This window comes from Trichomycterus rosablanca, chromosome 8 (genome assembly GCF_030014385.1).
Source record: "Trichomycterus rosablanca isolate fTriRos1 chromosome 8, fTriRos1.hap1, whole genome shotgun sequence".
Classification (NCBI taxonomy): domain Eukaryota; kingdom Metazoa; phylum Chordata; class Actinopteri; order Siluriformes; family Trichomycteridae; genus Trichomycterus; species Trichomycterus rosablanca.
The window spans coordinates 31,791,383-31,817,595 of NC_085995.1; the positions used below are offsets into that span (position 1 = coordinate 31,791,383).

The 26,213-nt window shown below is 39.8% G+C and overlaps 1 protein-coding gene across 2 annotated transcripts; it reads right to left on the minus strand.

Annotated features, from left to right (window-relative positions):
• Positions 1–3,032: 3,032 nt before the first annotated feature.
• On the minus strand, positions 3,033–26,213 carry wnk1a (WNK lysine deficient protein kinase 1a). 2 transcript variants are annotated; one of them, XM_063000738.1, is made up of 23 exons: positions 25,429–26,213; positions 22,308–22,480; positions 21,969–22,189; positions 20,356–20,513; positions 18,796–18,884; positions 18,499–18,718; positions 18,094–18,373; positions 17,110–17,300; positions 16,940–17,005; positions 16,481–16,603; positions 15,056–15,135; positions 13,934–14,078; positions 12,683–12,799; positions 12,481–12,594; positions 12,357–12,405; positions 12,118–12,258; positions 10,304–11,316; positions 9,946–10,041; positions 8,442–8,854; positions 7,605–7,798; positions 7,285–7,386; positions 6,512–6,675; positions 3,033–5,564 (listed from the first exon to the last, which is right to left on the minus strand). In XM_063000738.1, the coding sequence occupies exons 1-23, from the start codon at positions 26,152–26,154 to the stop codon at positions 5,238–5,240; spliced, it is 5,202 nt and encodes a 1,733-aa protein (XP_062856808.1). In that variant the 5' UTR covers positions 26,155–26,213; the 3' UTR covers positions 3,033–5,237. The 2 variants fall into 2 exon arrangements, with proteins under 2 accessions (XP_062856808.1, XP_062856807.1); XM_063000737.1 differs by having other exon boundaries at positions 10,304–11,319.

Below are 26,213 nucleotides of genomic sequence, written 5' to 3' on the forward strand. Positions count from 1 at the left end.
TGGAGTCACTGAAGTTGCTGACGTTGTAACTGCAGAGTTCCAAACCTCCTCTGGCATTAACATCAGCACAAAACTGTGCCAGGAGTTTCATGGCATGGCTTGCCATGGCCGAGCAGCTGCATGCAAGCCTTTCATCACCAAGCACAACGTTAAGTGTCGGATGGAATGGTGTAAACCATGCAGCCACTGGACTCTGAAGCAGGGGAAACGTTTTCTGTGAAGTGATGAATCACGCTTTTCTATCTGGCAGTTTGATGGCTGAGTTTGGGTTTGGCCAATTGTTAATTTTGCATCGTGCTTCCTCTCTGTCTATGCCGAACCCTGCCCTGACCGAGGAGATCGAAGCTAACCCATATCCCCTCCGAAACATGAGCAGCAGCCAGATGCATTTTTGCCACCCACACATTGATGAGTGTGGTGCCACCTAGCGTTGCATGCGGAGAGACACACCCTAAGGGCACTCTCCCTCATCTCTTGTGCTGGCGCCTCTAATCAGCCGGCAGAGGTCGTAATCGCATTCTGACAGAGAGAGACCCACATCCGGTTCTTTGTCCCACCCCCCAACTGAGCAACCGGCGAATCATTGCCCATACAGCCACTCAGCTTCGAACCGGTGAAGCAGAGCTGGATTCGATACTACGTACTCAGAATCCAGCCCTGGTTGCAGCGTGTCTTTTTACCGCTGCGCCACCTGAGCGGCGTGAGTGGAAATCTTAATGCTTCAGCATACCAAGACATTTTGGACAATTGTATGCTTCAAACTTTGTGGGAATAGTTTGGGAAAGGCTCTTTTCTGTTCCATCATGACCGTTCCCTAGTGCAGAAAACAAGGTTCATAAAAATGAGGTTGAGTCAGTTTGGTGTGGAAAAACTTGACTGGCTTGCACAGAGCCTTGACCTCAACCCCTACAAACATTTATGGGATGAACTAGAATGAAGATTGCAAAGCAGGCCCTCAAGTCCAGTATCGGTGTCTGTTCTCACAAATTCTCTTCTGTATGGAAGGATAGAAATTCCCACAGAAACACTCCAAAAGCTTATAGAAAGCCTGTCCCAGAAGAGTGAAAGGACCTATTCCATATTAAAGCCTTAAAATGTCATAAAAGCCCCCGTATGTGTAATGTATAGGTGTCTCAATACTTTTGTCCAAATAATGCATATGGACTCATATTCAGGGTCATCACAGTGGATCATTTTGGTCTGCATACTTGATTTGACCTCAGATGCCCTTCCTAACACAACCCTCTTTAGGACCGGCGTTGAGAGCGCACTGACAAGTGCAACTTCTAATGGCTAGGCTATTTACAGTGGTGTTTGAAAAAATAGCAGTCCAACACCATTAACCTGATAAATCACTGTTTTTAGTAGAAGTGATATTTCTACATAGCAAATAATTTACTTGAAAGTGTAGTAGAGTAATGAAAACAAAACAAACCAAACAATTAGGACATGCATGTCGCTCATTCTGAGTAATCGAAGCATTGATTGAAAGGGGGTTGTTCAAAATAATAGCAGTGAGGCGTTCCATTGGTGAAGTCATTCATTCTGCAGAAGAACGGGTGTCAATTTTGGCCCTTATTTAAGGTAGGAGGGTGGCAAATGTTGCACAGGTTGGTCACAGTGCATTTCCTTCTGAAATACTGGGTAAAATGGGTTGTTCCAGACATTGTTCTGATGAACAGCGTACTTTGATTAAAAAGTTGATTGTAGAGGGAAAAAACATACAGAGAAGTGCAGCAAATGATAGGCTGCTCAGCTAAAACGATCTCAAATGCCTTGAAGTGAAAACCAAAACCTGAAAGATGCGGAAGGAAGCGTGGAACTACGGTACTGTTCGATTGGATCAAAGAATAGCCAGAATGGCAAATACTCAGTCAATGATCACCTCCAGAAAGATCAAGGAACATCTGAAGTTACCAGTAAGTACAGAAGATGATTAAATGAAGCCAATTTACCAGCAAGAACTCCTTGCAAAGTCCCGTTGTTAAGATAAAGACGTGTCCTGAATGGGTTCAAATTTCACAAGGAACACATTGACTGGTCCAAAGAGAAATGGCTCAACATTTTGTGGACTGGTGAAAGCAAAATTGTTCTTTTTGGGTCTAGTGACCGTAGACAGTATGTCAGACGACCCCCGAGCACTGAATTCAAGCCAAAGTACACTGTGAAGACAGTAAAGCACGGTGGTTCAAAATGATGATATGGGGATGTTTATCATACCATGGTGTTACGCCTATTTATCGCATACGAGGGATCATGGATCAATTTAAATATATCAGAATACTTGAGGAGATCATGTTGCCCTATGTCGAAAAAGAAATGTCCTTAAAATGAGTGTTTCAACATGACAATGACCCAAAACATCTTGGTTACAGACAAACAACATTGAGGTAATAGAGTGACCAGCCCAATCCCCTGACTTCAATCCCAGAGAGAACTTGTGGGCTGAAATCTGAAACGTGTTTTTTTGAGGCAAAACCCAAAATTGCAGAAGAACTGTGGAATGTCGTCTCATCATCCTGGACTGGAATACCTGTTCAGAGGTGCCAGAAGTTGGTCGACTCCATGCAACACAGATCTCGGAAACAATTGTTATGCCACTGAATATTAGTTCAGTAATTTAAAGTAAAGTGAAACCTCAAACATTTTTTTCAGTTTATAGATAATTTTTTTTGAGTTTTTAAAGAAAAATGCTGGCACTGCTATTTTATTTAACAGCCTAATATTCATTTTTCTTAACTTTCTGTAAAGGATTGACACAAACTGGCTACATTTTGTTAATGTTTTGATTTAGAATTGAAAGTGTAGTATTTTCAGTGCATTTGCATTTATGGAAATAAAAGTTATTATAATGATTTTGTGCTTTATTCACATTATTTTAAAATCACTGCTATTTTTTTTAACACTACTGTATCTAGAGCATAGCCAAGATTCAAACCCTGGAACCAGCTAAAAACCTTTCAGTGTGTAATTGTTCAGTAATGGTATAAAGCAGTCTTGTGTGATGAAAGGAAAAAAAGCATGAAACAAAGTACATTTTCCAAAATGGTTTTAATTAATCTTTTATATATACAATAAAAAAAGGTTAACAACACAACCATCGATAGAAACAAAACTGATAATCAAGCACTATTTGAGCAGTATTGCCTCTTATTTTCTTAATCTAGTGGTTTAATGCTGATTTACTGAAGAGATGAAGGTCAGTTTTTAAAACATGCAGTTTTGCTAAGTATAGCAGGATGTGCTTTGTGACACTAGTGGTGTTCTGAAAAGTTGTGGTATGGTTGATTAAAATCATATTAAAGAAAAGACTTAGAAAAATCATGCACTCAAGTATCAAAAGTAACATCAGCCTCCGCAGCCTGTTGCACTTTTTTATAAATGGTGCATACTCTGCATTGCAGTAAAATTTTTTTCCTTCTCTAGAGAAGTCAAGCAAATCATTTCAGAGGTGAGAAAAAGTCACTTCTGTGCAGGAATGGCACTACGTTTGTGGCCTGGTACTACAGTTCATGAAAGCGGTTGCTTATAAAGACAAGTTGCACAATACTGAAATCTGGCCAGTATTCAAGATACTTTGTTTCATTAAATTCACAGCAATATATTTTCTGTAATTCTGAGCAGGGCAGTGATAGCCAGCCACCATCAATAATGAAAATGCATTCCTAATACAATGCATCATGGGAAGGATAAAGGTGCTTTAGGGATAAAACAAAGAATGTCATTTTAGAAGGTACCCCATATGCATGTAGCACAAGGGGCTGCAAGAAGCTACATGCTGCAGCCATCACAAAACTCCTAAAATACACAATCCCCTTTGTTTATTTACTAGATAACAGTACAAGTGTTTTAGGAAACAGCTATGCTATGGAAAGCCAACATGAATCAGCAATACAAAAACACAACAATCTAAATACTTACAATGGAAAAAAGGTGTCGAATTGGTCAAGTGCTGTTTTCACCCTGCTTTCAACCTTCATATTGCACATCTTTGTCACTGTCATTCAAATTCCATCTAATATTTAAAGAACTGTTAAAAACTGCCAAAAGATTCAGGCACCCTGCTATTAATCATGATTAATATACATTTCTGCCTCACCAACAGTCTTTACTTGCTCTATGCCATCAACTTACTTCATCCATCTCGTTATTGCTATCTTGCTTGGGTACAGAAGTCGCATACAGCCAGAGTTTACACCCTATTGCTCTGTTTACTATGTTATGTGTAGATAAAATATGCTTCAGGTAAACTGCAGGTTGCTTTAGAAAAATGTATGGTAAACAATTAGACAATTAGATTCAATGAAAAGTATAGACATAAAAAAAACAGAATCCAACACTTTTCAAATGGATCATTAAAAAAACAGTCTAACAGCAGCCAATAAATGATTACACAACACATTCCACTGCAGCTGAAAATGAAGCTCTAAATTTAACAATTTAGGAGATGGGACTACTTGGTTAATAGTGTAGAATTTGTGGTTGTGCATTACAGATATGTTCACATGTCTGATCACAAATTGGTATTGTTAAATACTTTTTTTATACTGTACTGCTCCAGAGCTCAGATGTTGGATAAGACTACATAAGAACAGCTTTAGTGAGACATTTCTTCATGCATCATCCTCAAACCCGTCAATGTAATTTTAACAACCATTTAACAATACAGCTAAGGATTTTAAACATGGAACTATGTTCATCTGAACTGAACAACTGCCGTAAGGCTTTAATAAGGATCTTAAACAGGCAGCTTTAGGATCTTTGTGCAAAACAATTAGCCATGGTAATCTGTATATGTACTAATAATCTGGTAGAAAAAGATTGTTACAAAATGCTGAATTCTTTTTAACACTAAAGCTTAATAATTAAGGCTGTAACACCAATGTTTCAAATTTTTGTTTTGTTTTCATCCAGCACCATCACATCACTCTATACACATCCATCTGTAGAACCCAAAAATGAATCCTCCTACTGAACATACCAAATCATGAGATCACACCCTTGTAGGATTTCTGGCTGTAGTCTAGTTACATTTTTCCTTAGATCAGTCAGGTACTAGAGAATCCACAGCGAAAAGCAACAGTCGCGTGGTCCCTTTACTGCAATAACATTTGTAAAGCTGGTTTTCTGGACAAAAATTAATAATGGACTTAAATACTCTTAAAGGTTACAAAAAAAACACAGTTCACAGTGGACAATACAGTTTCTGCCACGTATGGCAAACCAACCCCGTTGTCTCAGCTCGCCTGAGTGGGACGCATGTTGGTTCCTCCACCGTTAGTTCCTCCACCGTTAGTTCCTGCTTTGTGAGCTCCCGTGGCCGCTTGAAAGCTCTGCTGGAGAGCATTTGTGGCTGTGGGCTGTAACATGCCCATCTGAGCATGTCCTGCAGGTCCTACCCACTGTGTGGTGGCATAATGAGTACACGAGTAGGTGTGCTGCTGCTGCTGTGACTGCAAACACAATGAACCCTTCCTTCCAGCAGAAGAGTTAGAGCAGGGAGCAGAAATAAGACCACCCATGGAGCAGAGCTGGCCTGGTGCAGAGAACTTGCGAGGAATTATCTAGAGCAATAAAAAAAAGTCACACTGTAAATACAATTATAATAATAGCAGAATTACAGTTGTGAACAGAAATATTCAATCCCTCTCCCCTTGAAGGTATTATAGTAATAGCAATTTTATAACGTATCATTTTAAGTTTTAATCATCATTTAAGACGACAGTGCTACCCACCAAGCCGCCTGTTTTGGTTAAAATAGTTAAAAATGACCCTATCCCATATTTTTTGGAATGTGTGGCAGGCCTAAAATGCAGAAATTGAGGTATATTAACAAATAAAATGAAGTTGACCAGACAAAATATGAAATCTTGGGTTCATACTGTCAGCAATGAAAAAAGTCCTTAAATGTAAGTAACTGTAAGAAACACTGCGTTTTTCCTGCATTTTTCATACTGTCTCAACTTTTTCTGATTTGGGGTTGTAGTTAAGTAAAATAAAGAATTAAATAACTACTAGGCTTCTACAAGCCTCATCATGTCAGCTATGTAGTCAGTCAGGACTTGAAAATCATTCACACACAGACCTCTACAATGAACATTTCACTGCGTTTCATAAGGAGTATTTTAAAAATAATGACATTGGCATTCTGCTTAAGTTTTCTTTTGTTTCCTTTAGTGTTTGTTGCACTGCAAATATGGGCTCACAAAAGACAACATTAGCTCAGCAATTGTGCTGTACTAACTGACCAGGACTTAACAAGTCAAGAGATTTTTGTCTATAATCAGAAATCTTTGATTACATTGAATCCCACTAAAATTAATGTGCAAAAAAGCCAGTGTAGTGTTACACTCAAAACCTAATAATCAAAGTATCCAAATAATACTGTAATACACTATAAAACCAATAGACAATCAAACCTGAAAAAAAAACATATTACAGACAGAAGTATTGGTTCAGCTTAGCTAATGTTTAATTGAGGCAGCTGACTATTGTGACTAATATGACTTACATCATGGCCTTGTGCATTTTGCTTGCCACACTTCTTGACGTGGCTCATGGCATCACGAGCAAAGTCATCCACTAACTGGTGGAGGTCATCTGTAAATGTGCCTTTTCGTGGAATATTGGTGGCTTGACTGGAACCATTCTCTGCTTTATCAGTGATTGTAGTACCTGTAAGATAAGGAGTCCATTAATGTATTTATTTATTTGGGTTTAAACTCCATGTTTAACACGTGTGTCATTTAACGGCAAAATAGGTTTTATGTTTCTGTCTGTTTATTTTATCTTGTTTATAAGGATTCCACAAATAAAACTCAACCGAACCCAAACTGTAAGCTGTCCTAAAACAGCAATGACAAATACTTCAAACACTTCTCAATTAGGCTACGTCAAGTTTTGCTCATTATGCACTCCAAATAACTACAGAAAAACAATTATATAGACAGACAGATAGACAAACAGACACTTTATTTATCTCGAGGGAAATTATTGGCCTCCAATAGTTGAACAAGCAAAAGAAGATGAACTAACACAAAAAAAGTAAGCAGGGTGTAGCGTATATATGCAATATATAGTATGCAAAAAAGTATGTGCAAATTGTGCATCTGGCATAATTATAAGAACAGAGTACATGACACTACTGCTCCTATTATCATTAACAATATATACAGATTTAAGTATTAATATAGAAATAAAGATACCGTTATAGGTACAAATATATACAGTTATAGGTAAAAATATATATCAGATAAAGTTATGACTGATATAGGTATGAATTACCTTCTGAGTGAGCATCCTGAATGAGTGTATTATGACTATCTGAAACCCCTGTAGTCGACTGATCAATCGAAGTTTGCCTGTTCAGTGTGGAATATTTTTCTCCTGTAAATACACAAATAATGCAGTCAGATCATATGTGCAGAAAATGCAACTAGCTGCAAAATAACTTGTTTAACTCGTTTATAAATGTTTAACGGATCTGCAGGCATAAGCCACACAAATTAAACATAAAAGTAGCTAAATAATGAGACGTTCTTAATTGGCTACTGTACAAAGGAATAAAAGCTGTTTGTGACCAGAAAGGTAAGTGATCGGTGTACCTCTGGGGCTCTTGTGGTTGCTGCTGCTGCGGCCCGATTTGCTGCTTTTGGATTTGGTGAGCCGCCGTCTGCCCCCTGCCACAGCGAGAGCAGAAGGACCCACCACACAGGGGTGCATTTTACCCATCCGTGTATACAGCTCCTCAAGTTCCTTCTTCTGCTTGGTCTGCAAGGCCTGTAACTCGTGTACATGTCTGCATGAAGAAAGCAGGTGACTGTTAAGCAACGGTCCTTTTTATTAGGATATTTAAAATGTCTGTCTATTGAGACTGGAGCTGCTAGGTAATAGAACATCTACACCAATTAGCCAAAACATTAGGACCACCTAACAGACTGTCAAAATAACTCTGATCTGAAGATTCACTTGTTTGTCTTCTTTGCCATCCAAGGTACTCTCAAGTCTTCACCAGCAGCAAAATTCAATGGCATCAATAAACTTCCTGTCACCTTTTTTCAGCTTTCAAGTCCATAAAACCCCCCAGATCTCTTTTTTAGTGTTGTTCTGCCAAGTGTCAGTCTGTGTCAAATTTCCTGACTGTTGGATCCTCTGCAGTAGATAATTGATTTAAGTAGGAACAAATTGCCCCCCACTTTCACATCTTCTCCAACAAAGGTTAAATTCAATTATAAGTCTTTTCTGCTGTCACGACTTTTGTCTTCTTTAAATTGATCTGAAGTGCCATATTTTCACTCTGCTCTTAAACATTTCTGTAAGTAAACTTTTGTTAGACGTTATAATGTTTTGCATGCATTTTATTAGCCAACCTCAGCAAGATTTACTATTATGACATGATTTTCCCAACACACAAAAAAGGACATAATTTCCACAAGTCCCACCTGTCCTTAAGCTGTCTCATCTCGGTCTTAAAAGCCTCGTCCTCTGGCTCAGAGTCATCACTGCTTAAGCAGCACGGAGAGGAAACCTGGATGCTGGGAGATACACTGAGCTCTACATCTTCATTTGAGCTTAAAGTAGTATCCTGATTTTCGGCCGGAGTAACCAAAAAACGGCCCACTTTCACGTCAGCGCCAGAGGTAACCTGAAAGCGTCCAATTGTGGTAGTAGTAGCAGCAGCAGAAGGAGGATCTGGAACGTCATGCCCAGTGCTCGTCGCCGTCAGGGTTTGATTCTTATGGAGAGTGTTTTCAGGGCTTGAGGCAGGTGAAGACGAAGAGGTTGTGGATGAAGACGACACAACAGTATTCTGGTCAGTAACACTGTCCACAACTTGATCAGTGGTCACAGAGACCTTTGGACACATTTAAAAAGCATATTTAAATACAGGTCTATGCATACATTTGGGCTCCTCAGGCTAAATAATATGCTTTAAAGTGAAAAGTAAGCAATATATGCATTTCTTTGTAAAATATATATATATTTTTGATTGGCGATATACACGATGCGTCACATGGCTATACAACATATAGCAGTAATGTGGGGTTTGGGTGCCCTGACATCATCATTAGGTCCAATAGAAGATGCTCATGTGGCAGAGTGGTAAAACTCAACTGATTGGCCAAGACTAGTCAATCATATGTGTAGACGCTCAAACAGCTAGGAAGTACACTTGTCAGTGCACTCTCAGTGTCTATCCCAAGCCTTGATAAAAATAAGGAGGGCTGTGTTAGAAAGGGCATCCAGCCGAGAACTAAATATATATATATTCGGAGTGGCGATATATGCGATGCGTCATATGGCTATACAACATATAGCAGTAATTACATTTACATTTTCAGCATTTAGCAGACGCTTTTATCCAAAGCGACTTACACAATGAGCAATTGAGGGTTAAGGGCCTTGCTCAGGGACCCAACAGTGGCAACTTGGTGGTGGTGGTGGGACTTGAACCGGCAACCTTCTGTTTACTAGTCCAGTACCTTAACCACTGAGCTATCACTGGCCCTGATAAATGGCCAAATAGCAAGTAATGTGGGGTTAGGGTGCCCTGACATTATCATTAGGTCCAATAGAAGGTGCTCATGTGGCGCAGTGGTAAAACACGGCTGATTGGCCAAGACTAGCCAATCATGTGTAGGCGCTCAAACAGCCTAGCCATTGGGAAGCACACTTGTCAGTGCACTCTCAGTGTCGGTCCCATGCCTTGATAAAAAATAAGGAGGGCTGTGTTAGAAAGGGCATCCAGCCAGGAACTAAAATCAGGTATGTATAAAGAAAAGGATCCAGGATGTCTAAACTTTTGCACAAGCTAAAATTAAAATTTGTAATTTTAATATAAGCCAATATGAGGTATGTCTAAACATCTGCAGAATAAAAACTTTTTCAAATACATTTTTAAATGATCCTGTTTAAAGTTTTAGTTTGGAGGAAAAAAATCACTACCTGAAAGCGACCAAGTCTGACACCACCATCAGGTGGTATCTCAGGCTGCCTGTTTTCTGCAGGGGTCTGTCCGTCTTGAAGTCCAGTCCCAGATGTCTACAATGGAAAAAAAAAGGCCAGAAATGAGTGAAGTCTAGAATCCCAAAAAAAAAAAAAGAAATAGTGATAAAGTACAACACTTAAATTCTCAGTCTAGCACTTTAGGGCATGTGATAATTGGCACATTTGTAATTTATGTATTCGCTTATATATTTTTGATTTACTTTAATTTTTGAAATTTTCAAAGCCATTAATGTATCTCACTGAGGCAGGTTTCCAAATAGCAAGTAATAAAAATTCATAAAATACCATGACCTACCTGCTGTCCTTGCACACCAGGATCAATTGGAACAGTTTGCACGTACACAGTAGCTCCTCCAGCCTGGCCCTGTGAGGCAAATGTGCCAGCAGCATAGTGCCCACTAGAGCTCAGGGACAAACTGGCAGAGGGCATGTGGCCTGCACTAGACACCAAGCCAGAAGGAGGCGAACTGATGGTGTTGGGGGGTGAGGAGGTTGGGGGTGCTTCCCCGGATGCATCAGGATAGACTGAAGAGCTAGAGGAGGAACCCTGGTCATGGAAGAGAGATCGAAGCTTCTTGTCCAGTGCTTGGATGTCTTCAATGCCTGGTGATTTCCCCTGTGACTCCCCCTCACTCTCACCATAGTGGCCAGGGGTAAGTACAGTCAGAGGTGTAGGTGGCATCTGCGTCACAGATGCAGAGGGAGGAGTAGATTGTTCTCCAGCAAATAGTGGAACAGAGCTGCTGTTCTCAGGTGGCTGGTAAAGTGTAGTCGGAGTGGGCAGTGAGGTGCGACGCTGATAGATGGGTTGCTCTTGTGGAGCAGGGGAAGGGGACATCCTGCCTGTCCTAGGCAGCTGAGTGGAAGATGGTGGGGAAGTGGAAACAATGGGGACAGTACCCAAGAGATTTGGTGCAACTGTTCCTGGACTCTGGTATACAGGTTGAAGAGGTAATACAGAAGGCTGGGTGGTGGCATGAGCTAGGCTAGGATCAATCTGGCCAGTTTGTATATATACAGTTGATGCTGCAGCTTGGGCAAAAGTGCCAGATGCAAACTGTCCACTGGAGCTCAGGGACAAACTGGCAGGGGGAATGTGGCCCATGCTGGAGGCTAGTCCAGGGGGCAATTGAGTAGAAGAAGGCGGGGAGGTTGAACCTACTGGGACAGTGGTAGAAACGTTCTGGGCAGCTGGGCCAGAGTTCTGGTATACTGGTTGAGATGGTAATGAAGAGGGCTGACTGGTGTTTGTAACCAGGTTGCTTTGTCCCTGCTCCTGCTGCACATTGCCAGCTAATCCACAATCAACTGCTGCAAGTAAGAAAAATCTCAATTTAGCAAAACAATCAGCTCTCTTTATCAAGTATAGAAATAAGGATTTATAACAAAGAAAACGTATGTAGTGCTATAAAAAACAGGATATGCTGTTAATACTGACATGTCACTATTATTCAACACTTACATAATACTGCTGATCTTAAAATCTACTGCTAGTCAGGTTACAACATGATTTATTGCCATTGGGAACTCAACTGTTTGACGGGTTGCATGGCACAAAAACAGTGAGGTTTATGATTAGACAAATACTTTCCCCCTATGATTAAGCATGGATCAGTGATGTTTTTCTGATGTAGGAATGAGCAATCTTGACCGTGCGACTGGCATTACGGATTCACAGAAATACCAAGTCATTTAGAGAAGGAATGTTTTTGCCTTCTGTGGTAAAATTAAACCTTGGTGATAATTAGACTTTCCAGCAGGAAAATGCTCCCAAGCACACTTCAAAGTCAATTTAAACTCGGTTAAGGAATCAATTCTGGAATATCCTGGATTGACCTTTGGTGGAATTTAAAGAAAGCAGTTGCTGCGCAAAAGCCATCAAAACTCCATGAACTAGAAGCTTTTGCATGAGATGGACAAAGATACCACAAGGAACGTATTAGAAGATTGGTAGCATCTACCAAATTTACTTATTTTAGGTTATAAAGACAAAGTATGTTTTACCAAGTACTGAGGATGGCGATTCAATAATAGTACACAGACATTCATTTGGAGAACTACATGTTTTTAATTTAAACTTTCACTAAAAGTTAAAGAGAAAGAACCCACCTGATGCATCATCGCCAAAAGATGTGTTGGCTGAGGACGGGCCAAAGAACGACTCCCGAAGTCGTGCTTCTGGTACAGGACTAACAATAAAACGCCGCCCTGCTGAGTGGACTACCTGTGCAGCCAAACTGGGTGGCAGACCTGTTACAATGAGATGGGTTATAATAGAGCAGAAATCAGCAGCCAGCCAAAAAAACACTTCATCACGTGAGATTTAATTTGTATTAAATTATGCCTACCAGGCAGATTAGGAGTTAATATCTCAGCTGTTTGTTGCTCACCTGACACCTATAAAGACAGTCAAAGTTAATTCTTGCATTCTTCTGTAATCCTGAATAATAGATAGGAAAAACTGCCTCATACCTGAGAAGACCCATCTTTTATAGCTTCTCTTTTCTCATCTGGCACATCTATTATCTCTTGCACCTGCTCAATGAAGGACTCACGCTCACTTTCCAGAATGAAGTCACTTTGGACCTGAATGCACAATAAAAGTGTACTATTACCCACAACTTAACAACTTGGAACACTTGAAAATGTGGGAACCATGAGAAAAGCAGGCTACCATGATCTGTGCTATTTCTTCAGGGTTGTCTCCATCCAGATCAAACTTGAACGTCACCATTTTCTTGTTGTGCGTTTCCAGTTGGCATTCAGCCACTCTATCACCAATGTTGGAAATCTGAAACAGACATTTTTTTCTTTTTTGAATTGCACAAGAATTGCCATAATTATGCAAATTGGCATTTAACCAGATTGACCTTTAACAAATGAACATTTTAAAAATTGATAGAAGACTGGGAAGACAAGGGAAATACAAAACTATTTATTTAGAGAAACACAGATATGGAACTTTGGGGAGATTCTAGTGTTTATGCACATCTGCCCATAATAATATATGCAAATAATAAAAGGTAGAAATTGAGACAAGACCCAATTTGATTGATGTTTTTTAGACTTAATGTAAAGAAAATACTAGTGATTCCAAAAATACAATTAAAGCAGTCGACAGAACAATATAACTACATGTATTAAAACTGAGCCATTATAAACATTGCATGTCCTGCAAGTTTACCTAAATGTCAGCAACTACATTTAAAATCACCCTACATTACTGATACATGTACAGAATACAGCAAAAGACAACACCAAAACAAAGTGTTTATGCATTAGACACCTTGACTTTGTGCACTTTACTGTACTTATGATTTAGAATGGAAAATTTATACCGGTCATTTTTACAGATTAATGTCACAGGTCACCCATAACGATTAAAAAAACTTGTGTTCGAGTTACTTCTGAACAGATAAACTACACACGGTGCCCTTAACTATCACCACTATAACCCACACCAACCAAAACCAGATCATCACATGGCAGTTTTTATTTGTTTACTTCTTTTTATTACCCATCATGTGAACAATGCACGACTTTCCTTACCTTTTATAGAGCAATTCATATTTTAAATGGGTGCTAAGGAAAATCTTTCAAGTAAAATTTATGTTTGTTTAATCTTACTTCTATGTGTATGATGTTGGGTCAGCAGGCATTACACACGTGTTTTGAGACTGGCCTCACTTATATTAATTTGAGCATAACACTGCAGCACTGCCTGAATTGTTTTGTTTAGCTTTTTACATACATCAGCTATAGGCCTCATACAAGTTTGCAGATTAATTTCATGCCAATACTGAACTGAGGGATGTCTGCTGATAATGATATAAAGTTTTCCACACACATAATATGTATAAGCCAGTTAGACCACAAATAGCACGAAAAAGTAAATACAGTGAATAAATGCTAGTCAAAAACCTACATTGAGGACAACAAGCTTGGGTTTGGCTGTTTTTTCATGTCGAGACCGGCTGCGGGCAGAGCGGCGTTGGTAACGCTTTGTGGAGCGAGCCTCATGCTTGCCCTCATTTCCATCACTTAACCCTGATGCAGCATCCGACAGGCCACTAGGATGAAGCACAACAGCAGACATTTATTTTTGCCATTTATATAGCCATGGCTTAAAACCATGCATTAAACACAGCAGATGTCTGTAAGCATTACATTTTATTAAATGGTCAAGATAGCTTTCAGACACAACCAAGTTTGCTGTTTAATGTTTCTTTAAAAATGGTTAGGCAAAAACAACATAACTAGAGATGGGACGATCGATCGGCTACGAATCGGTATCGGCCGATTTTTAATCAAAATATGCTATCGGCGATATTTCCTAAAAGTAGCCGATCCGATCGTGTGATATATAAAGATCACGTTAAGTTAACAGCTCAGTGGATTGATCCAGACTTTGAGCTACGAAGCACCAACCATCACATCACCATTCATCAACAATCGTACAGAAACCATCGTGAAAGCTCTTACGATGTAATTTTGCTGATTGTAATATTTACTTTAAAAAGATAATTCAACCCGGTCACATCTGAGTCGATTCTATCAGCACGTTATATAAACTCCTGGTTCACTTTGGTAAATCGTAAGCGGTTCTTACTTGTGATGTAGATGAGAACAGAAGACGTTACAGAGCCAATCCGAGGCAAAAGTTTATTCATTACCAAATTCGTTAGTTCAGGATCATCTGCTGAACTTTTAGAAAACTTTTAGCTCCTTAGACGGAACGAGTCTGACTCGGTTACAGATCTGTGGTAATAGCGGTTTAATTAAGCTTTTTTATTAAGCTTTTTAATGTAAGAGAGTCACACAAAATGTTCTGTAGTAGCTGGTGTTTATTTAAAACCACGACATTTAATTAATAACAGTAAACACGGAGAGATAACTGAGAAGAGAAACTTACGCTTCACATAAAAACGAATCAACTCATGAATCAATGAATCACTTATAGCGATACTGTGAACAAAGCGTCTCTTCTAAAGGCACAAACACACGCAAACGATACTGTTGAATACAGTGTTTTCCACACAGTACATACCTCTCTGTGGATGCTGGAATAAGCATGGATGATGCTTGAGTCTGATCTGGAGGGGGAACCTGGGGAACACTTGCAGGACCCTAAAATGGACAAATTTACAAATTAATTTCACTATGTAAAAAATGGACCACATCTATAAAACTGAGGGTCTGTTAGTCCAGTACCACAAAACTCAAAGAAACAGTGGAGGAGGGACTCATCTATGCAGGAAAGCAAACACCCCAGTATTAAGACACCCTGTGTACCTGAAAGGCCTGATATAAGAAATAGAGCTGCTCAGCATTTGGTGGTGGAGAGAAAACGGGAGGACTGAGTTGGTTTAGCCAAACCTGGCAGCAGCATGCAAAAGATGGGAATGTAAAACAGAGGAAGAATGAAGAAGTCAAGGAGTGAAATGTTTACTAAACTCATAAGAATGAGGATGCTAAGAGCATATTAAAATACAGCTACTTCTTCTGTGACCGCAATGTCAAGCATTTGTTCTTCTGAAGGTGTGCTATATTCAAATCATTTAAGATTTGCATGTAATGTCAGAATAACACCGTTACAAAAAGACTAGCTGAAAGGAAACATGGTTAGAATATTTATTTGATTTTTTTAAAGCCACTTTTTACACTGGATTGTGTTATTTATGGCATAATCGGTGTTAGAATAAAAATAAAAAAGCAGAAATCTTGTGATAGCTGCCTGTAAATGCTCTAAATCTGGTGGCTTAGAAAAGAGGAACAGTAAGAAAGATCGTAAAAGAGGAACAATAGAAGTTAACATTCTTCTTTTCAGCAGTTCACTGAAGCACTACATGTAGATTCAGGTAAAAGCCAAAAAACGCAATCCATGTTTACATGCAGCCCGATAATCTGTTAATAATCCAACTAATAGCAGAATAGCAGAATAGACTGGTCGAACTTTAAAAGACTTAAAAATAGATAGCAGGATGGACAGCAGTAAAGCATGTAATAAGAACAAGAACCCTAAAGAGCAAATTAAATATATAATAAGTGAATGTAAAGTACATTTTCCTGAGTCTGCAGCAATTAAAACACACACCAACTCAATCTCAGAAAACATAATTCTGTTCCTCTCAACAGTAACGCTCGTTGTCATGGTAACATGTATACTAAGTGGTACTCTACACATGCACATCATTATGGATTGGATTACTTAGAGTGCATGTAAAGGAAATTTATCAGACGGTTTAATAGAGTGTACATATAAACACCTCAATCAATAATAAGAAAGAATTTAATTGAATTGATGAAAATCCTTGCTTGTAAACATAGCCACAGACAGGAAAGCTAATGAGCCAGTGGTACTTACACTTATGCACAAAGAACTGCATCGACTGCATGTTTAATTACTAATTAATTTGAGTTTGAGTTCTGACACCCTGTAACCATGTTAAGGGATCAAAATCTGCTAGTGTACCTGAACCATCTGAGAACCATGCGCTGGCGGGGGCTGAACAGAGCTCTGTGGTGCAGTATCTACGAGTGGCTGATGTGGCTGCTGGTGGGAAATGTTGGGCTGAACTGGAGTTGGCAGAGTGGTCTGTTGGCAAACCAAAAAAGATGACAGAACATTGGTATTTAGGCGTGTTTACCTAATGACTCAGCACAAGAAAGTTAACAAAACACAAGTGCTTGTATGTTAAGTCATCTCTTTTTTTTCTTTCTTTCTATCGGCCTTTCCTCAGACATGGCCAGATGTGACTGAAGAGTGTGTAAACAGACCATGGTGGGCTAGTGAAAAAGATTGTTGTGCCAGACAAGCACCACATAAATTTATAAAAACATTGGATTAATATTTATGTAACCTCATGATCATTAAAATCACTTTTCAAAAAGTTGATATAAAAACAATTTATTATACTATGTCTTTGACAACCTGTGAAGCAACGTTTCCAGAATGAGACGCAGGAACACTGCTTCCTTGAGAGAGGGGTACCTGAGGCTGACGAAATAAAAAAAACTTTAATTAAAACAGAAACTTTGTCAAAAAAAATGTTGCTCACAATGGTGTCAGTAAATGCTTAGACAGCAGCAAAGATAACCCACCAGGCTTTGTGACTGGACTCCAGTTGGTTGCGGGGGAAGTTGAGAATGCATGCTGTGTGGCGTGGCAGAGGGCTGAGGCTGCTGCTCCAGTGGCAGAGAGCTGTAGGAAGGTAGCACTGGTTGACCAGAATGAGACTCTGGCACATTACTGGGAATACTCTGGAAATACTGGGCCTCTATGCCACACATTGCTGGGGAAAACAAAATGGGCATCTTTAAAGTTGTTTGTAACTATAGGATACCAAATCTTAAAAAGCAAATTAAGAAAATAATGATTTAAAAGTTACTGTGTTGCACTACCACACCTTTTAGATTTAGCTGAATAAAAGGCATAAAACTGTTATGTGATAATTAAAAAAAATTATATTTATGGATTTTCCCCTATTTACCCAATGTAGTCATACCCAGTTCCCCAGTTATATCTCCTCTAGAGTCATATTTAACACATGCCCCTTCCAACATGTGTATAATACCTGCACGAGGCAGGTACATACAGAGATCATCATCGCTTACAGTCACACATTGACCTCCATTATTCCCGGTCACTGTGCAGATGCCTTTCACCAGTCAACAGAGACCGTTGTTGCAGCAGTAATCAGAAAACCCTTTGGCGCTTTCTTCCTTAAACATGGCCAATCATGTCTGTATGTGCCTGGTCTGCCAACAGCAGAGCCGAGATTCCAACTCGAGAGCTTGAGATCTCAGCGGTGGTAAGCTAGCATGCAGAGGCACTTTTGATTTATTGTTTTTGAATATGCAAAATAAAAGGTTATATGGACAAAACACTAAACTTATATTAAACAACAAAGCAGAAGATTTGATTATGATGGGAATTTTCTGCCTTTAAAATACATAAATCGACTAGAAATTAAAACTCAACACAGTGAAATGTATTTGGACAGTCCTATTAAATATTTAATATTATATATAAATATTAAATAATAAATCCTATTATGAATATCTAATTTTGGGTGTGATGATTACATGAAACTTGCGCCACAGGCTGCGACTGCAGCTGCTGCTCCCCCTCCGGTTCCTCTGTTTCCATGGGAACTGGTGCAAGACTGGATGTGGGGGGCTTTGTAGAGGAGGAAGAAGGCTGAGAGGGCTCGCTCAGAGGCTGCTGTCCCTTCTCCTCTTCCTGCTTCCGCTTTTCTCGCACCAGCTGCCGCTGTTCCCTTTTCCTGCAGATTAGGGCTACACGGTCCTTTATAGCTTTGGCTATGGTCTTATGGTCACCCTCACACACATAGCCTGAGTCAACCTGGCAAGAGATGGGAGACAAAACACACAAGAAGCAACTACTATTAGGAGGTGACTATACAACAGCGCTGACTTAAGTTAAGGCTTTGTTTTTAGTATTTCTAAAGGCATAGTGATTTCTGCTACCATCTCTTGCGCCACATCCTCTGGGACATCTTTGTGGAGGTCAAAGGAAAACTCAATGGCTTCATTGTCCTTGTATTTCCCTTTGAGCTTCTTAACATCCTCAATGCGCAGCCACAGTTTGATGGCAACCACTTCCCCATCGTCCTCTTCGGCGAGCTCCACACGCAACCCAGTCTCTTCCTGGAAAAAGGCGTGGTTTAACAGGTCCTTGATGGAATATCTAAAAAAGCAGACAGGAAGGTTAAAATATGATATTAATAGAAGGCAAGGTGTTCTGTATTATTTCACGCAAGTCACCTTTCATCTTTGTTTTGACGAATGCATCCTTCAATAATTTCCTTAACTTCTGGAATGGCGACCTTATCAAAACTGCCGGGCTTCACACCCTGCAAAGTTAACACAGGAAACAACCAAATCAAACAGTAAAAATGACTTAATACCTCCCTTTACCAAACTCTTAATAATAAAACTAATAAACTAATAACAATCTATTCGTTTTCTTTTATAATGTTCATGCTAAGCATACCTGAATTTATTATTGAATAAAACTTTTGCTATTAGTTAGTATGCAAACCAGCACTGCTTTTCCAGCAGTCTTTTAAATCCTCTGCTGCATAACGTGCCATGACATCAGCTTTGCGTTGTCAAAAACATTCCTTTTACTTCAGCTTCATTTCAACTCAGCATCAGTGGTAAAAAATTTCAAATTTTACTTTACTGTGCTTTTTAATTTATTTTAAATAATTACGGCACCAGGATGATGCAGCAGCAAATTCTGCTAGACCACTACCGCTGTGATCCAGGGTTTTAAATCCCCAGTGGTCAGTCAGGTGTCTACAGACAGGCATGATGGGCCTTGCAATGGACTAGTGTCCTGTTCAGGTTATGGTACTGCATTGCACCCAGTGCAAACCAGTGGAATCCAGACCCACACACGACCCTGATCAGGATGAAGCAGTGGTAACACACAAAAATAATTGTTTACTTAAAATGTGACTGATCAAAAAATGCTTAATAAAATGCTGTTGCTGTGAGCGAGCTCGGCTGTAGTACAACGTAGATGTCTGGAACACTTAAGAGGGTTTAAGGTTTCATTAAGTGAGCTCAGGTGTGTACTGCGCCACATGTAAAAGCAATCCTTTCTCTGAAAGACGAGCATTGAATAATTTGATTAGTCTAACAAGTCATGTTACTTTGTAATTGAAGTTTTACCTTGGCAAAGGTTAGATGCTTAAAATGCATTCCTTCTGTATACAAATAGTGCAAAAAGGACCTTAAATCCAATTAGAAGGTACTAAACAAGCAACTTGTTATATTTTTGTATATAGGCAAGCTCTATTATAAAATGAATTGAAAGATTTTCTACAGTAGATTGGCATGAATAATATTAGCACTGTGATCTCAACCCAAAGGTTGATGAAGACTGAAGGCCTATCCCCAAACACACCCAGATTTGATATCAGGCATGGACTCAATTTTCCGAAGAGAAGTTACAGTGTTTAGGGTGAATGTGTTGAATCCATAGCTTTGACATTAACACTGTATCAGGCATTAAATATTGGATCAAAGTATCACTAAAACAAACGTAATTGGAAAAAAGTTTAGTAATTCACTACTGCTCTAATTTTAAGAACCTTTAGAAGTAAAGATCCCTCCTGTCGAAAGTTATGTCCATAACCGGGGCACAGATTGGACTAAAAGTCTTAAAAACATAACTTACCACTGAATGAGGAAAAAAGAGTGAAGAAATCACCTCATAAAAGGCCAAAAAAAGAGGTATTAAAAGAATGAAGCGAAGAAGAGGGAGGAGGATGAGCACACATGGCCCTCTCTTCCAGCAGATAGGTGAGGACTTACGCTGGTTACTCTGCGATAGATCTGTGCCGCATTCTGGCACTCGGAGTACGGGTACTCAGAAGTAGCCATCTCCAGCATACACATCCCAAAGGCATAGACATCCACTGACTCGTCGTACTTCTCCTCATACATCTCAGGCGCCATGAACTCAGGGGTACCTTAAATCAAAAGAACGGTTCAGAACTCGCTCTCTCTCTCATTGCCCTACAACACCCTCTCTGTGAAAAGGAGAGAGGAGGAAGATGCTGGTCAAGATGTCCTCCTGTCACACCTGTGAGAAGACAGAGAGGGGGAGAGCAAAAGAGGGGAAAAAAAGCAAAAAAGAGGAGGGAGGGAGGGAAACTGTCCTCAGTTAGGTTGTTGTGATAAAAAGCCCCAGTTTCTCAGTGTAAGGACTTTAGGGCAGGACTAAAGATATCGGACTAGAGTACAGAACCTACAAGTAGGCCTAAACTGACCAAAGCACTCAGACTTGAGTCATGGTTGAAAAACTAAGCCTTAATAAGCTTGTTAGGCATTGATTGTTTACTAAAGCAAAGATAAGGGAATAGTAAGGTGTTAGCCAAACAGCGAGTCACTGGAAGATATCTGAGGTGAGTCAATGGTCAGCCAACAGCCCACGTCTGACATTTCAGAATAAGCTAATTTTCTAGCTATGGAAAAAAACTTAACACTTTAGTTGTTATCTTCTGCTGAAAATCCCCTTAAATGCACTTACCTTTCTTTCACACCTGTAAAAAAAGAACAGCTGTATTTCTGTATTCCATAGCTAGTCACTGCTTAGTGAGATTCTGCACATAAGTCCAAGCAACACAAATAACCTGCCCGTTGAACCAAGTCCTCACACAGAAAAACTTCACATATTTGAAATGAATTTGGATTTGTAATGTGTCATACTCATCGACTTACCAGAACCATTTTCTGCCTGTACCGCAGTACATTAAATTATCCTTAAAGTAGAATAAGGGGAGATCTGAGGTTAGAGTCTAAAGGATCCCAAAATAAAAATAGAACCTAGGACTAAAACTGAGACGAGAAAAAAAATAAAGCCTTCTTTAAAAGACACTGAAAGAAAAACATAGCAAAACAGAGAACCTACCCTTAAGAGAAAAAAATGACAGTTATTAGCATATACATCAGACATTTCATTGAAGAAACAGACCACAAATATCCAAACCACAGGACAAATATTCAGAATGGTACCTGAAAGCCCAGGGCTCACCTCTAGCTTTTGTGCTATCCTTTTGCCATGATCAGGTTTGCCTGCAGACAAGCCACAATACAACTACGCACAGCACTGACAAAGAGAGAGTTAAGGAGCTACTTACTCTCTGGGAGAACCTGAAATAAGGGCCTCCTAAAACACTGAGGACATTATAAGAAACAAGAAATTATTTTGGACCTAGAAAAGGGAGGAGAATCGTGAGTCGAGAGAAGCAGGGGCCCTGGTTTGCTGTGGTTTGGGGGCTCACAGAAACACTGTGGTCTGCCTTCACACCACAAGGTTAAGTCACACTTTTGGAAGAAGCAGAGGAAGAGAAAGAAACTTCAGAAGAGGACAGGCTTTTTTCTTCCTGCCAGCAAACCTGCATACAGAGTTTGTGGTGACGTACCTATGACACTCTTGGCAAAAGAAGCCCTCTTGAGGGTAGCAAGGCCCAGATCGCCAATCTTCACGGAACCAGTGGGGCCAGTGATGAAGATGTTGTCGCACTTGAGATCACGGTGAATGATGGGAGGAGACCTGGTATGAAGGAAGTGAAGCCCCTTCAGTATTTGTCGACACCAGCTGCGTAGGACCTTGATCTTCATCTCCTTAAACCGCTTCAAATAACTGCAGGCCAGAACCAACATCGAGCTTAATAAATTATTTGACCTTATTTTTCATGCATTTTTACATTTAAAAGTTATTTACAAAGCAGATCAGAAATGATTCTAATCTGTGCACTTACGTCTTTAGGGTGCCAGATGTCATGAGCTCCGTCACAAGCACAATACACTTCCTCCCCTTGCATGGCACCTCCCAAGAATCATAGAAGCGCACAATGTTGGGGTGCTGCAGGCCCTTTAGCATGCCAGCTTCTTCCTTGAAGCGTTGCCGCTCTGATTTTGAAAGCTTGCGATCCTGAAAAGCATTAAAAAGTAGGTAATTACCTCAAACGTCTAAATTTAAGCCCAAATAGTATGATATACACAAAAATGCGAAATGGCTACAAACACCAGAATAAGACAATTGTTTTAAACTGAAGTAGAAACATGTGGTTCCTTTAGATTTAATAGAGCCTACAAAGTAGAACAGAAGTTCACATGTTCACAGAATAAGTTACAGTATTTTCCATACCTTTGCACAGTCCTTTAACATATGTTTATTTAGTACCATTTACTGTGTCTGTACTGTCCTGATTAATTGTATTGTTTCGCACTTTAGTCCTGTGTTAGATGAAATAACAATAAACCCTCTTGAACTTGAGTCTATCTGAACGAGTCTTTTAGGACCTTCATTTAAAATGAAAGTACAAAAATACTTGGCTAAAAGTCTTTTTCTAGGGGAAGTTCCACTCAAACTGTTTGGATGAGGTATGGAGTATAAAGGGTGTTTGGAGACTTTGGGATGGTGAATATTTTCCAATGTGAAATATCACAATAGCCACCCTCATCCCTAGTGCTACAGCCAGACAAACAATCAACTGTTCTGGGTTCATAATGTTCCTCAATACACAGAGCTTTACATCTGCTTAAAGCACATCCTTAAATTTGTCAAACGTTTTTACTATACAGGGCTACAGAAAATGAAACACCACAGCAAGATCCAGTTGCTGCTACCATTATTGTTTACAGATACCATGGCATATAGAGATACCTTCAGCAAATCCCTCCTACATGTATGTATACCCTTGCATAATTGGTAACAAACAGAAGCACATTAGATACGGTACAGATATTTTAGGATTTGGATGCATACTGTAGCGTACTGTTCTGTAACATGCTATGGCAAAATAGCATTTGTGGCTGTCTTGTTGCCTACATCATTTGTTTGGCGATGAGCCGATTACTGAGTAGCTGATGTAAACTTAGTGGTTTCCCATATGTGGATTACAGAAATGCATGTAAACCATCTAACCGGAATTCTGTCGTATACTGTTTCATTGCAGTGATCTGAATATAGTATTCATGTAGTGTGCAATACATCAATTGTCTATTTTAACCGGTACATTAATAAAAAACAGCTTTGGCATTTCAGCAATCTCCAAACCAAAAAAAAGAAAGAGAATTCCTGTAGGCTGTTTAACTGTTTAGTTATAAGCAATATAAAAAACAATCCAGGGTTGTGACAACACAATGCCAGTTTCTATAGATGTAGATATCTGAAACTTTTACTCTGCAAATGCGTTACATAAACCTATGTCATAAAGAATCGTTTAAGGGACCTACAAGGAACAACGCATTTAAATACCAGCTCAGACAGGACTGGTTGGTATTTCATGACAGGAAACCCATGACATGACTAAATCTCAACTGCACTGCAAAATCCAAATATATATTTTGTGGTTATGCAAAACCCAACTGCTTCAAAAGCACAACACACTTCTCCAAAATAAGACAGAAGTGAAATCTATTCGACCTACATATTATTTAAATGTGCAACATTCATTAAAGGATGTGGTAGGGGAATATTCCAGTGCTTTCCTTTTTTTTATGTGAACCGGTTTTGTTTTGGTAAACATAACTACTCGCTGATTAAATATCTGCCTAGCAAGGCAACCAACAGGACACAGAAAGACAAGAGAGACACCGGAAGAGTGGGAAGAGGGGGGAAGAAAGTGAGAATGTGCAAGAAATAGGAGCCCCAGAGTAAGCTGAGAGCAAGAGAACATGCAAGTGAGTGAGAGCGAAACAGATACTGCAGCTTTTGTTTCAACAGTTTCCGAACTGGCTCGACTTGAAGGCCGATTGCAGCAGAGCTGCAGCTCACGTGATTGCACGCAGTGGCCTGTGATTACCCAGCAGCAGTAGCAGCAGCAGCAGCAGCAGCAGCAACCAGAAGGAGGGGTAGAGAGGGCAGAGTCAAGCCTCGGCAAGCCATAAAGCTGCTATGACACATTCATATTGTCAGACTCTGACCTATTTTCTCAACGTTAACTAGTGTGCTGCAGCCACATTCACTGTGCAAAACTTCTCACAAGTGTCAGTACAACTTCCTTTCTTCACCCTCTTTAAAATGAGAGGTGAAAATGAGAGGAGAAAACAGGATGTCACTAAAGGCAAATAGTGAGAAGTGGGTGACAAGCCAGTATGAGTGTGTGTTTTTCAGAAGCAACACATAGCCACATGGTCTGCTAGTGTCACATACAGCCCTTTTATTAAAGTTATCTCATCTCTAGTTTGAGATGCAATAGCTGTGTTTAAAAGACCTAAAGGCTAAAATAAATCAAGACTCAGCTTTGAGAATAGTGGTCTCTACTGACAGTTTGTCTAAAATACAAAATACACTATATGGACAAAATATTGAGACCCCCCTTCTAATTTTTGAATTTATGTGTTTCAGCCACAATTGCTAGCAGATGTAATAAATCAATTACATAAAGGAAATTTCAACTTTGCAGCATGACTGTGCCCCTGTGCACAAAGCAGGGTCTATATATACATGAAGAAAAGCTTGGTTTAAATAAACCCTGCTGCTCTTTTAACTTAAAAGAATGTACACACATTCCCACAAATTCTCAATTTTAAAGTCTTGTGAGAAGCCTTCACAAAAGAGTGGCAGCCATAGATGAAAAGATCACACAGAGGTCACACTATTTTTAAACTATTTGTTTTTTAAATGGGATGTCAAGCTCGTGGCCAAGTCTTTTTGGCAATATAGTGTCTACAACCTATAATCAGCCTATTACGCCATCCATCTACATCTGGTTTATTGGGTTGAATTCTTTGAATCGAGATCTACAGATAAGACAAATCAATATACTATATATCCAGCATTTACCCATCTTACAAAATGTATTTTCAGCAACAAACAATGTATACTTAGCACACATGTATTTAGAACTTACATGGTAATAAGAAATGGCCTACCTGCAGTTCGCACCATGCCACCTCCACAGTAGTCTCGGTATCCAGTCCTTTATACACGGTCTTGAAAGAGCCACGTCCAATCTCAATATCAAACTTCAAAAACCGACCATCAGGTGAAGTGCCGACAGCCTTCGTCTCCATCTCCTCAATGTCCTCTTGCTCCTTCTTTTCTGCTTCCCGCTGTTGTCCTGCCTCCACCAGAGCTTTCGCTTTGGCATCCTCATCTTCCTCTTTATCGTTCTCTTGATTTACATGACTGGCTGACTCTGGTGCTTTGCTGTGATCTTCCAGAGAAGCTTCCTGCTTTACCCCTTCATCACAACTTGCTGAAACCAAGGTTATCTTTTCTGCGACTATCTCCTTGTGGACGTCACCTCCAGCTCCCTCCAACTTGTCTACGACTGACCAATCAGGCACTGCAGATGGCTCGGCTTGGACTGCTGCCTTGATTTCTGCAGTGTGGTGGTCAGTGGATACGGTGGAAAAATCTGGTGGCAGCACAAGGATTTTACTGGGAAGCTCCAAGGCCGTTGCATTGGAGTCGCAAATAACACTGCGACGGAAAAAACGGTGCTCCGCCTTTGAGTCTCGTTCCATAGTGTGATGGCGGCGCCGAACTTCGGGACCAATCCGTTCACCCAACTGTGTATCTGAGCTGGAGCCATTGGTGTTCTTTGAACTGGGGGACAGGAACTTCACCATCTTTTCTCTAAAGCTTTCAGACATATCTATACTCACAAAGTGAGCACTTGAAGCCTATACCACTTCCATACACTTAAATAAAT